This window comes from Otolemur garnettii, unplaced genomic scaffold (assembly GCF_000181295.1).
Source record: "Otolemur garnettii isolate 467f Iridium unplaced genomic scaffold, OtoGar3 scaffold00276, whole genome shotgun sequence".
Taxonomy (NCBI): Eukaryota; Metazoa; Chordata; class Mammalia; order Primates; family Galagidae; genus Otolemur; species Otolemur garnettii.
Window position 1 is genome coordinate 233,880 of NW_003852671.1, and position 17,779 is coordinate 251,658.

The 17,779-nt window shown below is 41.4% G+C and overlaps 1 protein-coding gene across 1 annotated transcript; it reads left to right on the forward strand.

Moving 5' to 3' along the window:
- The first annotated feature begins 3,542 nt into the window (after nt 1-3,542).
- Nucleotides 3,543-4,577, forward strand: LOC100946915 (olfactory receptor 10G2). Its single transcript, XM_003803057.2, has one exon. The coding sequence runs from the start codon at nt 3,621-3,623 to the stop codon at nt 4,575-4,577; it is 957 nt and encodes a 318-aa protein (XP_003803105.1). The 5' UTR covers nt 3,543-3,620.
- Nucleotides 4,578-17,779: the final 13,202 nt, after the last annotated feature.

Here is a 17,779-nt window from a genome sequence, read left to right on the forward strand (position 1 = left end):
GTTTTTGAGAAGAGCCTCACTATATCACTCTTGGTAGAGCGCCGTGGTGTGAGTGGTGTCACAGCTCACAGCAAACTCAAACTCTTGGGCTTACGTGATTCTCTTGCCTAAGCCTCCCAAGTAGCTGGGACCACAGGCATCTGCCACAATACTCAGTGATTTTTTTGGTTGCAATTGTCATTGTTGTTTAGCTGGCCTAGGCCTGGTTCAAACCCGCCCCCCTCAGTGCATGTGGCCGGTGCCATAACCACTGTGCTATAGGCACCAAGCTTTGGTTTTCTTTTTTAAGACAGGGTTGCACTCTATTGCCCAGGCTAGAGTACAATTATGTCTTCATAGCTCACTGCAAACTCTAACTCCTAAGCTCAAGTGATCCTCCTGCCTCAGCCTCCCAAGAAGCTGCGACGATAGGTGTGCAGCACCACACCCAACTAATTCTTTCTACTTTTTGTACAGACTAGGGTTTCAGTCTTGCTCAGGTTGGTCTCAAACTCTTGGCCTCAAGAGATCCTCTCACCTCAACCTCCCAAAATGTTAGTATTACAGGCAGGAGCCACCACACCTGGCCTAAAATGGGTTCTTAATGGTTAAATCTGAGTTTACTTCACTCCTCAATTTATACAACATAGCCTAGGACTCCATAGCTTCAAAAGATTAGTAGGCCTATAACAAAATACAGATATTACATTTAAGTTAAAGAGGGAAACATTCAATTAGTTTTCTTCTTTCGGTCTTTCTAGGCTAGCCCTTTTCTCTAGAAAAAAGAAAAAAACTATTCTCTTTTCAAAAACCACTCTCTCTCTTAGAATGACTCTGTCCTTCTGCAAACACACTCCCTGCCCCTACGGGAATTCTCCTGTACTCAACTCATTCTCCATCTGACTTCCTGGTAACCACATACACCACCCCAAATCAAAACCACTATTTTCTGCTGACTCTGCCTGGAAAAGCAGCCTTTTCCTTTATACTTACCCACTACAAGCACTGTCAGTATCCCCATCCTGCCAGCCAGCATGCCCCAGGCCAGACATGGAAGGAAGGTAAGGGCAGAAGGAGCCCTCTCCCGTTAGAGCATTTGGGAAAATGTGCCCAGATTTATGTATCAGGGCCAGGGGAAAACTCAGATTGATGAAGATAACAGTCTTTATTATCCATAAAGATTTATTATGTTGATTGTGTATGAACATCCATAGAATGATCTTTTTAGTATAATTCTAATATGATTTGATATCTGAAAATTTGGTTTTCATTAAAAAAAAACTTTGAAAACATCATTTCCCTAAGTTATATCTCTTCATACTGATAAAAAATATATTTGGCTCATGATTAGTATCATATACATGCTCTCAAACTTTGCCATCGCTTGCTGTTCTAGCCAAAGAAAGTACCATCCGTCCATCCTAAAAAAAATTAAGGTATTTTTTCTTCCGGAAATAAGATAGTAGAAATTGAATATAGTCATCTATTTGTGGAAAAAGTCTATAATTAACATTTCTATGAAATCATAGATTAGGATACATTCAGTATTATTAATAATTACTGGATATTATCTATGTACTTAATTCTTTTTGATTAATAATGGAGATGAAATATGTTTGAGACCAGTGTTTAGAAAAGGGAATTTTCCTAACAGCATCTCAGTGTGTATATGTTAATTCTCAGTTCTCTGTATAATTAACTTCTTACCAGTTTGATTGTTATTCTTTAAAAGATACAAAGTAGCAGATATACAAGACGAACACATCTAGAGATCCAATGCATAATGAGGACTGTTTATAGTTAATGTAACTACATATAATTATATTAATATAGTTAAGATAATATTGTATTATATTCAGAATTTTTGCTAAATGAGTGGTTTTAGCTGCTCTTGCCACGCAAAATGAGTAACTATGTGAGATGATAAGTATGTTAACTTGCTTCACTCTAGCAACCATTTTACTACTTTATATGTACCCCATAGCATCATATTTAAATACATGTAGTAAACTTGATTTTAAAAAAACAAACAACAAAAAAGCATTTAAGATACTTAAAGCAACAGTTAAAACACCTAAAACACTCTATTTTGAAAAAAATCATCATAGGGTGCTGACCCCATATGCCGGAGGTGGCGGGTTCAAACCCAGCCCTGGCAAAAAAAAAAAGGAAAAAAAAAATCATCAAAGGGTCTTTTTAAATAACATTTACTGGCAGTGCCTATAGCTCAGGGGGTAGGGTGCCAGCCACATAAACTGAGGTTGGTGGGTTTGAACGCAGCCTGGGCCAGCTAAAATCAACAAAGACAACTGCAACAACAACAACAACCAAAAAAAAAAAAAACAGTGGGGCATTGTGGCAGGCGCCTGTAGTCCCAGCTACTTGGGAGGCTGAGGCAAGAGAATCACTCAAGCCGAAGAGTTTGAGGTTGCTGTGAGCTGTGACACCATGGCACTCTACTGAGGGCGACATAGTGAGACTCTATTTCAAAAATAAATAATAACTGAATAAATAACATTTGCATCAGATGTTTAATATCTTTACAGAGTTTTTGAGAAGCCCACTTGGTGGAAGGCACATAAGGTCTATTAAAATAACAGTGTACTAAAAATCAAATCCTACAATAACCGAGGCTGTTATAATCCAAATAAACAAAACCAATAAACTACTTAGGTCAATCAACAAATGTAACTAACATACCACAGCAAACAGAGAACATGAATGGAGCCTTACACTTTGTTTACACATTGCTTAAAGTGAAGGCTAATCTCCTGACATACAGTCCTGCATGAGAGAGGTGTTGGCACTATCTACCTGGCCAGTCATCCAGCAAATATTTATTAATTTACTGTTGCCAAGCACTGGAGTAGTTGCTGCAGACACATCTAAGTACAAAATAAACTTGATCTTCACTCAGAAGGATCTTGTAATTTAGTAGAAGAAACCAATAAACATTTGAGCAAATAGCTCTTACAATACTGTGCTATAATTGTCCTTTATCACATAAGCTCTTATCTCCCCCCCCAATTTTTCTTCTAGAGGAGAACTCTTCCCAAAGGAGGTGACAGATAAAGTAAATCCTGATGAATGAAGATAAGTTAAATGAATTAGGACACTTACAGATCCAGAAGGAAGGAGGACACAGTACTCTGAGGAAACTGAAGGAAAGAAAACTAGAAACACACAAGGGCCAGATCACAAAAATTCTTATAGAAGAGGGGAGGAGGCATTTCAAAGATAAGTCAGAAACCAAGAATGGGGAGAGTAATCATGGAGTGATTGTCCCACACCACTGCATACTACCAAAATCCATTTTTCTGTGGTTCCTCTTCGGGGTAGAGACCTTCACGTGCACTTAACCATTATTCAGACACAACTCTGTGCCCTGGCTTCCAACACATATATGCAGTGTGGAGTACTTTCCCACTGAAGGAGCATTTCAGGACATCTGGCAACTAACCAGCCTCTAAGGGTTATCTTGACAAGCACACCCAGATGACTGATGGCTAATGCTCTCCTGTTAAAGAAGCCTCTGTTTGCCTCCCAGGCTCTGCTCATTACACAAAAGCCTTCCCTTATCTCCTCTCCGTGTTGTATTTCCCTTGTCAGAGTTCCCCATTCATCTTAGCAGACTATAAGACATGAAAAAGACCAGGAACACATCCGTGGACACCACAGTGACAGATTTCATCCTCCTGGGCTTGGCTCACCCCCCGAATCTAAGAACCCTCCTCTTCCTGGTCTTCCTCGTCATTTACATCCTGACTCAGCTCGGGAACCTGCTCATTCTGCTCACCGTGTGGGCTGACCCGAAGCTCCATGCTCGCCCCATGTACATTCTTCTGGGAGTCCTCTCATTCCTGGACATGTGGCTCTCCTCAGTCATCGTTCCTCGAATTATCCTCAACTTCACTCCCACCAGCAAAATTATATCATTTGGTGGCTGTGTGGCTCAGCTGTTTGCCTTTCACTTTCTGGGCAGCACCCAGTGCTTCCTCTACACCTTGATGGCCTATGACAGGTATCTGGCAATATGCCAGCCCCTGCGCTATCCCGTATTCATGAATGGGAGGTTATGCACAATCCTTGTGGCTGGAGCTTGGGGAGCTGGCTCCATCCATGGGTCTATCCAGGCCACCTTGACCTTCCGATTGCCTTACTGTGGGCCCAACCAGGTGGATTATTTTTTCTGTGACATCCCTGCAGTGTTGAGACTAGCCTGTGCTGACACAACTGTCAATGAGCTTGTGACATTTGTGGACATTGGGGTTGTGGCCGCCAGTTGCTTCATGTTAATTCTGCTCTCCTATGCCAACATAGTCCATGCCATCCTGAAGATACGCACCGCTGATGGGAGGCGCCGGGCCTTCTCCACCTGTGGCTCCCACCTGACTGTGGTCACAGTCTACTATGTCCCCTGTATTTTCATCTACCTTCGGGCTGGCTCCAAGAGTCCCCTGGATGGGGCGGTGGCTGTGTTTTACACTGTGGTCACTCCATTACTGAACCCCCTCATCTACACGCTGAGGAACCAGGAAGTGAAATCTGCTCTGAAGAGGCTATCAACAGGTCGAAGGCTTGTGAATGAAGATAAGTAACCACTCCTACATCACCAATGCTAGCACTCCTTTCAGCTACTGCTGCATGTGATGAATGCTTCATAAATAGATGTTGACTTCAGCTGAATTGAATGTAATTCTACTGGGAAGAAGCTCCTGGTACTTTTTTTTTTTTTTTTTTTTTTGAGACAGAGTCTCACTTTGTCAGCCCCAATAGAGTGCCCTGGCATCACAGCTCCCAACAACCTCAAACTCTTGGGCTCAAGCAATTCTCTTGCCTCAGCCTCCCAAGTAGCTAGGACTACAGGTGCCCACCACAACCCCCCCCCCATTTATTTAGAGATAGGGTCTCACTCTGACTCAGGCTAGTCTAGAACTCCTGAGATGAAGCAATCCACCCACCTCAGCCTCCCAGAGTTTTAGGATATAGGTGTGAGCCACCACACCTGGCTTAATAGCTACACTTTTCTGACCCATCTTGCAAGAGAAAACATATTCTACTCATATATTGACTCTGGGTAATGAATGTTTTATCTGGGAGAAGGGGGAATTATTCCAGCCAAATTTGAAGGAAACCAGTGTAATACTGCCCAATTGCCCTACATCCATTTGCTGCATTCCTAATTTCCTAAACCTGTAGACATTCAGGATTGCTTTGCTTGCTTCAAGCTAAATCCACCCTCCAGGGCACTTAGTGTATTCTCTGTAATGGATCATCTGTGTTTCTTTCGCTCTCCTCCAGGTAGTAATCTACCAAAATCTCTCCTCCATGTAGTAATTTACCAAATCTCCTCCATGTAGTAATTTACCAAATTCTGTTCACTCTGCCTCAGAAATGTCTCTCTGGCTTCTAAAGTGGTCTCCTCCAGCCTGAGCAAGAGAGAGACACCATCTCTAAAAATATCCAGGCATGTGGCAGGCCACTTGGGAGGCTGAGGCAAGAGAATTGCTTAAGCCCAAGAGTTTGAGGTTTCTGTGAGCTGTGACACCATGGCACTCTACTAAGGGCAACATAGTGAGACTCTGTCTCAAAAAATAATAATAATAATAATAATAAATAAAAATATAGTGGTCTCCTTATCATTCCTATCCTAATCCATGCCATTGCCAAGGTTTTCTTTCTGAAACATACAACTAAATATTTCATTCCTCTTATAGGGTGGCACCTGTGGCTCAAAAGGGTAAGGCACTGGCCCTATATGCTGGAGGTGGTGGGTTCAAACCCAGCCCCAGCCAAAAAAAATATATATATATATATATTTCATTCCTCTTTTTTTTTTTTGGAGACAGAGCCTCAAGCTGTCCCCCTGGGTAGAGTTCTGTGGCATAGCTCACAGCAACCTCCAACTCCTGGGCTCAAGCGAGTCTCCTGCCTCCACCTCCCAAGTAGTTGGGACCACCGGCAGGCCCGGGCTGGATTCGAATCTGCCACCCTAGGTGTATATGGCTGGTGCCCTAGCCACTTGAGCCACAGGCACCAAGCCCATTCCTCTTATAAATACTCACCAGTTCTCCATTGCATAAAGATAAAGCCATTCTTAGCTTGGAATTCAAAGTCCCTCACCATCTGATCCCAACATACTTCACCTGCCAAAAGATCTCTACCTCCCTTTTCTTTCCCAGCCCCATTAATTTTCCTGCCATTCCTTAAACATTCTCTGCACTTCCTTGCCTTTAGCCTTTTTATGAGTTAGTCTCCTATCTGGAATAACATTCTTCCTCTCTATCAGTAATCTGATATATTATGCTTATTTCAAGGCCTAGGAGAAAATCTTTATTCCTACAAGAAGTTTTCTCTGATTGTCCCAGGTATAAGATATATCCTTCTCCCTTCATTCCTATAGTCCTGTGAATGTTATAACAGCACTTTTCATAGGCTGAACTGTATTATAGCTTGCACTGGAGTTCTTGAGAAAGGAAAGCACATTTTATTACTGTTTGTATTGTAGCCCCCTTTTCCCCAATATATACTAGTAGCTACTTACAGTGGAGAGGGCTGACTGTCCATCAAAATTCAATCTGTCCTTCCCTAGTTAGAGAGCTGTGGCCAGAATATGGCTGCCCCTTGATGGACAATTACCAGTCCCTCTTGCAGCCAGGTATGATCATATACCTAAGTTTTCCCATTATAGCCTGATTCCCTCAAGACTCTAGAGATACAGACAGACAGGACAGACAGGATACTGATAAACAATCTGACTTACAAATGGCAAATTTAGGAACCTGTGCCTCAAAGCCACAATGTCTGAGGGCCCTAGGGCAGAGAAAGAATTCTCCAAGGCCTCCCCCTAGAGCTGTCAGCCGGTGGTGGGCCAGGTGGGGGTCCTTATCTCTCTGGGGCCTCCAAATGTAATAATCCCATGCAGCAGAGAGAAATTTGGATCCCACCTCAGATGTAATTAATTAATAGAAATTTTTTAGGAATTTAATACACCTGCAGGTGCACCTACAGGGGTCTGTTGTGGTGGGCCAACAAGCAGCCATGAATGGCAAATTTAAAGGGTTTATACACTGTAAATATTGCTGAAGCAAGCAGGCAACCTATTACAAAAGCCAAAATATTGCAATTAGCACAGCTCAGCATAGCTCAGGGATCACAAGGTAAGGGGTACATCATAAGGGTGGAGGTACATATTACCTCATTGGTCATGAAGTACATTAACTCATAGATCACAAGATGGTAGTCACAGTTCAAAAGGTTGCCAAGCGGCCTTTATACATATTTCAGCATAAAAAAGTTTCCAAAGAACTCAGGACTTTCTGTCAAAGGCTCAATCCCTTCCTGCATACTTCCTTAAGTCCTTCAGTCTGCTTTTCCACCCTTGAGGGATCTGGGACTAAAAGGCTTAGAAGGTTTCCTTTTCAAGGGTAGGGGACTTGTTCCCCACTGGTCTTAGCAGGGAACCAAGGGGTCTGGGTCATCACACAACAATTTTTTTAAATTAAAACAGCACCAGAAAAGTCTTTTGAACTATGTCTAAATTGTCCAAAGCATCCAGAAAACCTTTTGGTAATTATTATAATGCCAAATAGACAAAGATCTGGAAGCCACCCAGTCAGTCATTCAGCAGCCTATCAGTTAATCATGCAATCTCCTCTGACCTTTCCAGGGTTATGTAAATAACCTTCCTTATCCACTGTGACTTGTCCTGGTCTTACCTGGAGGAACAAAAGAAAACAAAAAAAGAATTAAGAGTAGCTGGAGATAGAAGGCTCAAGTAGAGGATACTATGAAAGCAAGTCTCAATAGCTCTTTCCAGAAAATGAAGGACCAGGTAAATGTGTTATTCCATTTGCTAATGTCACTCATCAAGATATGAGGGGTCATGCTGGCCTATTTAAATAAGAGTAAGATAAAACCAAAGACTCAGAAAGATAAGAATGTAAACATCTGGGGGTGCCTGTAGCTCAGTGGTTAGGGCACTGGTCATGTGCACTGGGGATGGTGGGTTGGAACCCAGTCCAGGCCTGCTAAACAAACAAACAACAAAAAAAAAAAAAAAAAAATAGCCAGGGGTTGTGATGAGCACCTGTAGACCCAACTACTCGGGAGGCTGAGGCAAGAGAATATCTTGAGTCCAAGAGTTTGAGGTTGCTGTTAGCTATGATGCCACAGCACTCTACAACTCTGCCTCAGTTAAAAAAAAAAAAAAAAGGAATGTAAACATTTGAGACAACTGGAATAAACATGACCAATTTAAAAATGTATTTTAGGGCAGCATCTGTGGCTCAGTGAGTAGGGCGCTGGCCCCATATACCGAGGGTGGCAGGTTCAAATCCAGCTACTCGGGAGGCGAAGGCAAGAGAATCACCTAAGCCCAGGAGTTGGAGGTTGCTGTGAGCTGTGTGACGCCATGGGACTCTACTGAAGGTGATAAATAGAGGGAGAAGGGAGGAGGGAATGGGTGGAGGGAGGGGGATTGGAGGGATCACTTCTGAGGTTTATCTTACAGGGGTACAGGTGAATCTTTCTAAGAGTAGAATGTGAACGTTTTAAAGCAATAACTGAGAAAATGACATGAAGGCTGTGTTGACCAGTTTGATGGAAGTATTTCAGATTGCATGTGAAAACCCCACACTGTACCCCAGAAGTGCATTAATGTACATAGTTACCATTCAATAAAAAAAAAAAAAATTAAATAAAAAAAAATAATAAAAAAAATAAAAAATAAAAATAAATAAATAATGTACTTTAGAAGAAAAAATGTCACAGTGAGATTACAAGTTTTCTTTTCCTATAGGAGAAACCATTTAAGACAACTTCTGGGTCTATAGTAACTTTTTATAACCAATAGATTTTTATTAATACATAATAGATGTACATATTTTCAGGGTACATGTAATAATTTAATACATTCATATAATTTGGAAAGATCAAATCAGTGTAATTGGGATAGCCATCACTTTAAATATTTGTCTCTTCTTTATGCTAGAAACATTTAAATTATTCTCTTCTAGCTATTGTGAAATAACTAATAGATTAACCTATACTCACCTTACTGCTCTGTCAAACACCAGGTCTTATTTCTTCTATTGAAGAGCACATTTGTACCCATTAATCAACCTATCTTTACCTCCCTCGTCCCCCCCTACTCTTCCTAGCCTTTGGAAAACACCTATCTACTCTCTGTCTTCATGAGATCCATTTTTTTTAGCTCCCACAAATGGGTGAGAACATGCAATATTTTTCTTTCTGTACTTGGCTTATTTCACTTAACATAATGACCTCCAGTTCCATCTATGTTGCTGCAAAAGACAATGGCTCATTCTTTTTTGTGGCTGAATAATATTCCACTATAGATACGACATTTTCTTTATCCATTAGTTCATTGATGGGTACTTGGGTTGTTTCCATATTGTAGCTATTGTAAATTGTGCTGCAATAAACATGGGAGTGCAGATATCTCTTTGAAATATTGATTTCCCATTTCTTTAGGGTACATAACCAATAGTGCAATTGCTGGATCATATGGCAGTTCTACTGTTAGTTTTTTGGGGAACCTCCATAGAGTTTTCCACAATGGCCATACTAATTTAGATTCCCACCAACAATACACAAGGATTCCCTTTTGTCCAAACCCTCATCACCATCCTTTATTCTCTTATTGACGAAAGCCATTTTAATGGGAGTGAGATGATGTCTCATTGTGGTTTGATGTGCATTTCTCTGATGATTAGTGATGTTGAATATTTTTTAATATACCTACTAACTATATGTATGACCTTTTTTTAGGAACATCTATTCACATCTTCATCAACTTTTAATCTGATTACTTAGGGTTTTGTTTATTTGGTTGTTTGGTTGGTTGGTTGGTTAGTTGGTTTTGGTGGTTTTGGCTTTTGGGTTTTTTGGTGGGTTTGGGGTTTTTGTTTGGTTCCATTTTGGTGATTATTTTTTGCTATTGAGTTGTCTGAGCTCCTTATATGTTCTGGTTATTAATGCCCTCTCAGATGGATAGATAGTTTGCAAATATTTTCTCCTATTCTGTGGGTTGCCTCTTCACTTTGATTATTTCTTTCTCTGTGCAAAACTTTTTCAGACTGATGCAATACCATTGCCTATTTTTGCTTTGCCTGTGCTTTTTTTTTTTTTTTTTTTTTGAGACAGTCTCAAGCTGTTACGCTGGGTAGAGTGCCATGGCATCACAGCTCACAGCACCCTCCAGCTCTTGGGCTCAAGTGATCCTCTTGTCTCAGTTTTTCTATTTTTAGTAGAGACAGGGGGTCTCACTTTTTGCTCAGGGTGGTCTCAAACTCGTGAGCTCAAGCAATTCACCTACCTCAGCCTCCTAGAGTGCTAGGACTACAGGAGTGAACCACCGTGCCCAGCCTGCCTGTGCTTTTAAGATCTTACACACTGGCTCGGCGCCTGTGGCTCAAGCGGCTAAGGTGCCAGCCACATACACCTAAGGTGGCTGGTTCGAAGCCAGCCAGGCCTGCCAAACAACAATAATGGCTGCAACCAAAAAATAGCCGGGCGTTGTGGTGGGCGCCTGTGGTCCCAGCTACTTGGGAGGCTGAGACAGGAGACTCACTTGAGCCCAGAAGTTGGAGGTTGCTGTGAGCAGTGAAGCCATGGCACCCTACCCAGGGGGACAGCTTGAGGCTCTGTCTCAAAAAAAAAAAAAGATCTTACACACTGGGGCTTCCTACTTGGATTCCCCCAACTGCTGCTAGAGGTTCTGTTCTCCCTCTTCTCTTTGCCCCCTTTTGCTCATCATATTTATCAATCTTTCTCTCTGTCAATAAAAAATAATAATAATAATATCTCATACTCAAAAAAATCTTTGACCAGACCTATTCTGTCCTAGAGAATTTCTCCAATGTTTTCTTCTAATAGTTTCATAGTTTCAGGTATTAGATTTTAAGTCTTTAGTCCATTTGATTTGATTTTTACGTATGGTGAGAAATAGGGGTCAGGTTTCATTTTTCTGCATCTTGTTATCCAGTTTCCCCATCGGCATTTATTGAAGAAACCATTGTATGTTCTTGGCACTTTTGTCAAAAATGAGCTGAAAGTAAATGCTTGGATTGATTTCTGAGCTCTCTCTTCTGTTCCTTTAGTCTATATGTCTTTTTTTTTATGCCAGCACCAAAGTTACTATAGTTTTGCAGTTTATTTTTTAATCAGATAATATGATGCCTCTAGCTTTGTTCTTCTCACTCAGGATTGCTCTGGCTATTCTGGATCTTATGGTGTACCCTATGAATTTTAGGGTTGTTTTTTTCTATTTCTGCAAAGTACATCATTGTTAGATTAATAAGGATTGATTGCATTAAATCTATAAATTGCTTTGGGTATTATCAGTTTAAGAATATCAATTCTGGCTTGGCACCTGTGGCTTAGCGGCTAGGTCACCAGCCACATACACCAGAGATGGTGGGTTTGAACACAGCCCGGGCCTGCCAAACAACAATGACAACTGCAACCAAAAAATAGCCAGGTGTTGTAGTGGGCACCTGTAGTCCCAGTTACTTGGAAGGCTGAGGCAAAAGAGTCACTTAAGCCCAAGAGTTGGAGGTTGCTGTGAGCTGTGACACCATGGCACTCTACCCAGGGTGACATAGTGAGATGCTAGCTCAAAAATAATAATAATAATAATTCTTCCATGAATAGCTTTCCACACACAGCAATACACAGTTTGGTTTACAGGACTGATGCTGACTTCCACACCTGAGTTCTACCAAGTATGTTATTCCTAAAAAAAATTATAAAGAAATTGGACTTAGCCTGAGTAAGAACAAGACCAAATCTCTACCTAAAATGGGAAAACTAGCCAGACAGGCATTGTGGCAGGCATCTGAGGCAAGATGATCACTTGAACCCAGGAGTTCTAGGTTGCTGTGAGCTAGGCCACAGCACTCCAGCCTGGGCAACAGAATGAGACTTTGTCATCACAAAAAGAAAAACTGAATTCAGGGCAGCACCTGTGGCTCAAGGAGTAGGGCAAGAGCCCCATATACAGAAGGTGGCAGGTGGCAGGTTCAAATCCGGCCCTAGCCAAAAACTGCAAAAAAAAAAAAAACTGAATTCAGACAAACTGAAGATAAGACTAGTGATCAGATCAAGTGTTCAAAGAAACAGGACCAAGAAATACTAAGAAATATCACTGCTCAATATTTAAAGCAGACTTAAAATATTGTAGGTGATAGACATCCAATATCCCTTTAACCTTGAGATTCTGTATTTCTTCTGCTCTATGAAAATCTATCTTAGCACAGCACCTTAGTAATTCAAAGGAATATGAATTTCATAAAATGTGAAAATATCTCTTGGCTCAGCGCCTGTGGTTCAAGAGGCTAAGGCGCCAGCCACATACACCTGAGCTGGTGGGTTAGAATCCAGCCCCGGCCTGCCAAATAACAATGACAGCTGCAACCAAAAAATAGCTGGGCACTGTGGCAGGTGCCTGTAGTCCCAGCTACTTGGGAGGCGGAGGCAGGAGAATAGCTTGTGCCCAGGAGTTGGATGTTGCTGTGATCTGTGATGCCAAAGCACTCTACCCAGGGCTACAGCTTAAGGCTCTGTCAAAAAAAAAAGAAAGAAAAGAAAAGAAAAGAAAAGAAAAGAAAAGAAAAGAAAAGAAAAGAAAATATCTCTTGACTAGTAACAACCACATTAGATTTTTCTTCTTTTTTTCCCCAAATTTGTTTTGAAAAGGAAAGAAAATCAGATCTGAAGCTATCAACAAGCTGTTAATCCCCACAGACTTTTTTCCACCAGATGTTACAAAACAGGAAAAAGTTAGAAACTAAGGGAGTCTCCCTGGAAGCAGATTATGGGTATTGGTCTTGCTTCATCACAGTGGGGCTATTACAGTATTCCCTGAGCTAAAGGTCTCACACACTCTAATTGACTCTGAGGAAAATGAAACAAATGATAGAACACAGGAGAGATCAACTGCAGGAGTAACCTTGAGTAAGAGCCACAACCTTTCCCCCAATTCATAAGGAAGCTGGAAGAGGAGATCTACACACAACCAAGCAAATAGTAATTCAAGTTTCAGTAGTTGGCTCCTTTATTTTGATTCAGCCTGAACTGATGAATTTGGTCTTCTGCCATGAGCTCTGCACAATCCCTGCTGCTAACTCTGTGAGGTTTTAAAATCTCTCTAGGAACAGGTTTATCTCCTTTCTCTCAGATTGCAGAAGGATTTTCAGCGGAGGCTCATATCTTCAGGTGGCAGTAACTTCCTCCCCCACAAGTAGCACCTGCCGCCATCCTAATCCATTTTCTAGAATTAAACGTGACCTACAAGACTTGATCAGTGACGTGGACAGGTGCTGGAAAGAGAGGAAGACAGTCACAAATATAAACGACCACAAAGTAAGTTTTGGATACAGATAAATGTTGGGTCCAAGCACTGCGTAAGGGGTTTCTTCACTCTCAGTCACTTCATTTCTCAATATCTTTCCTTGTTTAGTCAACGTAGTTCTCTGTCTTTTCTCACAAAAATTTTCCTGACTGTTCTGACTATACAACTACCACCTAGCCTATTTATATCAAGATAACATATCTCTCCAGACTTCAATTGGCCTCATCTTTCTCCAAAGCTATTCTTTATCAGAAGTTCATTCACTGCTTAGCTTTAATATCACCCAGAAAATAATCACTCCATTCTATTTGGTCTTTGCCAGGTCCCTTCTCCCCCCAATAGACAATTTCTCTGCCCAAAATTTGAAAACTGAATGTGAGTAAAGCTGTAACCTGATTTCTATCTTGGTGGATTTTTTTAAACAGGCAATTTAAACTCAGTGAATTAAGGTTGCATGTTTTAAAGGAAAACCGTCAGCGTCATGTCTCAGATTTAGTAACTCAAACTTTTCTCATTGTATATGTGTATATAGTCATTTCAATGTGATTCATCTTCCAATTACTGTATTTTCTTTTTTGCATGTCTTAATTGTGAAATTCAGAAAAGGGCGATAGATTATATCAGCTTTTTAAATATTTGAAATGTTTTTTGTAAATAAAAAAAAGAAAGTTGTAGGCCAGACTCAGTGACTCATGCCTGTAATCCTAGCATACTGGGAGGCTGAGGCAAGTGGATTGCTTGAGTTCAAGAGTTCAAGACCAGCCCAAGCAAAAGTGAGACCCCATCTCTAAAAAAAAAAAAACACACAGCCAGACACTGTGGTGGGCACCTGTAGTCCCAGCTACTTGGAAGGCTGAGGCAAGAGAATCGCTTGAGCCCAAGAGTTTGAGGTTGTCGTGAGCTATAATGCCATGGCACTCTACTGAGGGCAATAAAGTGAGACTCTGTCTCAAAAAAGAAAAAAAAGGAAGTGTGCTTTGAGTTGATTTCAGAAAATGATAGACTTTTTAAAGTATTCTGCATGGGGCTTGGCTCCTGTAGCTCAGAGGCTAGGGCACCAGCCACATACACTGGAGCTGGTGGGTTAGAAATCAGCCTGGGGCCCACCAAAACACAATGACAACTACAACCCAAAAAAAAAAAAAAAAATAGCCCGGCATTGTGGAGAGTGCCTGTAGTCCCAGCTACTTGTGAGGTTGAGGCAAGAGAATCACTTAAGCCCAAGAGTTTGAGGTTGCTATGAGCTATGATGCAACAGCACTCTACCAAGGGCGACATAGTAAGACTCTGTCTCAAAAAACAAATAAATAAATAAAGTATTCTGCATGGTCATTTGAGAGATGAGTGACGAGACTTAGGAGTGTAATTTGGGACCATAATTAAGTAAAATTTGTTTGCTGAAATAGGATTAAAGATAGGCTCCTGGCTTGGCTGTGGCTCAAGCGGCTAAGGCGCCAGCCACATACACCTAAGGTGGCGGGTTCGAATCCCCAGCCCGGGCCCGCCAAACAACAATGATGGCTGCAACCAAAAAATGGCCAGGCGTTGTGGCGGGCGCCTGTAGTCCCAGCTACTTGGGAGGCTGAGGCAGGAGACTCGCTTGAGCCCAGGAGTTGGAGGTTGTTGTGAGCTGTGATGCCATGGCACTCTACCCAGGGGGATAGCTTGAGGCTCTGTCTCAAAAAAAATAAATTAATTAATTAAATAATCAAAATTACGGACTTGCTCTTTCTGCCATCTTTCCACACCACCATAATGGTTCACATGAATGTCCTGGCTCTTAAGAGCATCAACAACAACAACAAAAAAAAGAGCATCAACAATGCCAAAAAGAAAGGGAAATGCCAGGTGTTTATAAGGCCATGCCCCGAAGCCATTGTCCAGTTTCTAACTGTGATGATGAAGCATATTTACATTGCTGAATTTGAAATTATTAGCGATCTGGTGAAATTACTATGAACCTCACAGCTCACAAGTGTGAAGTGGGCTTGGCGCCCGTAGCACAGCGGTTTCAGCATGAGCCACATACAGCAAGGGTGGAGGGTTTGAACCTGGCCTGGACCAGCTAAACAATAATGACGACTGCAACAACAACAACAACAACAAAAAAAAAAAAAAATAGCCAGGTGTTGTGGCAGGTGACTGTCATCCCAGCTACTTGGAAGGCTGAGGCAAGAGAATCACTTAAGCCCAAGAGTTGGAGGTTGCTGTGAGTTGTGATGCCACAGCATTCTACTGCAGGCAACATAGGGAGACTCTGTCTCAAAAAATAATAATAATAATAACTGTGAAGTGACCAGCCCTACATTTTATAAACAACTCAAACATCTAGAAAAATGGCAGAATAATCTGCTCCCATCCTGCCAGTTTGGTTTCATTGTACAGATAGCTTCAGCTGGCATCATGGATCATGAAGAAAAAGAAAATACACAGGAGGAAAAATCCTGGGATTATTTTTCTAGGGATGTAATACATACTTAAAAATAAAACGCCTCAATGGGAAAAAATTACAGACTTATATTCAGTCTGTGGTCCACTGATAATTTTCCTAGCTTTTTCCAAACATTCTTGTACTAGATGAACTTTTATATTTGATATCAGATCAGAATTCAAAAATATATTTCATCAATATCTAGACAGTCCAAGTCTCTGTGAAACGAAAACAGTGGTGAGTCCCCAGGAATTGGTCCACCTTTTTTTTTTGAGACAGAGTCTCACTATGCCACCCTTAGTAGAGTGTTATGCCATCACAGCTCACAGCAACCTCAAACTCTTGGGTTTAAGTGATTCTCTCGCCTCAGCCTCCCAAATAGCTGTAACTACAGGCGCCCACAGCAATGCCTGGCTATTTTTTTATTGCAGTTGTCATTGTTGTTTAGCAGGCTTGGGCTGGGTTCAAACCCTTCAGCCCCAGTGTATGTGGCTGGTGCCCTAACCACTGAGATATAGGCGCTAAAGCCTAAACCTCCTTTTAAAGAAATGCTCAATGTGATAAATATCAGACAACAAAATAATTTGGGCAACTTCATGAATTCATGGTAACAAAAGGCAACTACTCTGATTTTAGAACTTGCACTTAACTCCACTCATCTAGGCTTAGAATTAGGGTAGCAGCACCAGTTTGAAATCCTTAACAGAATGAACTATCATACTCTTCTTTTTTTCCTTTGTTTTTTGTTTTGTTTGTTTGGGTTTTTAGACAAGCTACAGTGCCTGCCATGGCATCAACCTAGCTCACAGAAAACTCCTGGTTTCAAACAATCCTCCTGCCTCAGCTTTCTGAGTAGCTGAGACGACAGGCCCCAGCTAGAGCACTGGCTAACTTTGCTATTTTTTTCTTTTTCTGTTAGTAGAGACAGGTCTCACTCTTGCTCCTGCTGGTCTTAACTCTTGAGTTCAAGGGATCCTCTCACCTCAATCTCCCAGAGTGTTAGCTGAGGTTATAGGCGTGAGCTACTGGACCTGGCCTCTGTTCTCTTAAATTCGTTATTCAGGCTGAGTGCTGTGGCTCCTGCCTATAATTCTAGCACTCTGGGAGGCCAGTCAAGATGGGAGGATCACTTGAGTTCAGGAGTTCAAGGCGAGCATTAGCAAGAGTGAGGAATCCCCCCCACCATCTCTATGAAAAATAGAAAAAAAATTAGCCAAGCATCATGGCAGGTGCCTGTAGTCTCACCCACTTGGGAAACTGAGGCAGAAGGATCACTTGAACCCAGAAGTTTGAGGTTGCTGTGAGCCATGACACCATTGCACTCTAACCTGGGACAACAGAATGAGACTCTGTCTCAAAAAAAAAAAAGAAATCATTATTCAGATCACATGATTTACTAAATTATTTTGGCTTGGTTATTTGTGAAAGGAATGTTTGGAAAATGTACAAGGTCTGACAATTAAGTTTGTGAACTTGCCACTGTACACTTACATTGACAGCACAGCACAAACAACGCAGTAAAGTTTCATAACCTTAGTATATCAGTGTCTCACAGTTGTGTTGTTGTCGACATGTGATAGTGTCACACTGAGTGGTATTCATTATTGTCGCATGTTTTTGTGTGCCATGGCAAGAATATCAGAGTTTGAATTAGAGCAACAAACAAACATTAAATTGCTTGTGAAATCTTGGGAAGATTGGAAGAAATCACAGACATGTTAGTCCAAGTTTATGGGGAATAATCCCGTGAAGAAAATGTCAGTATACAGGTGGATCAAGTGTTTTTTAGGGAAGAAAATGTCACTGAGGAAGAGAGGTCAGGGTGGCCGGTAGCAAGCAGAACTGATGAAAACCTCACAAAAATTAGTCAACTTGTCAGCTAACTATGAGAAGCATAGCAGACCAAGTGAATATAAACAGAAAACCAGTTAGGAAAATCTTAATTAAAAATCTTGTCATGGCTCGGCGCCTATAGCTCAACCGGCTAAGGCGCC

Coding starts and splice junctions, on each gene's coding strand:
- LOC100946915 (XM_003803057.2), top strand. CDS start 3,621: ATGAAAAAGACCAGGAACACATCCGTGGACACCACAGTGACAGATTTC.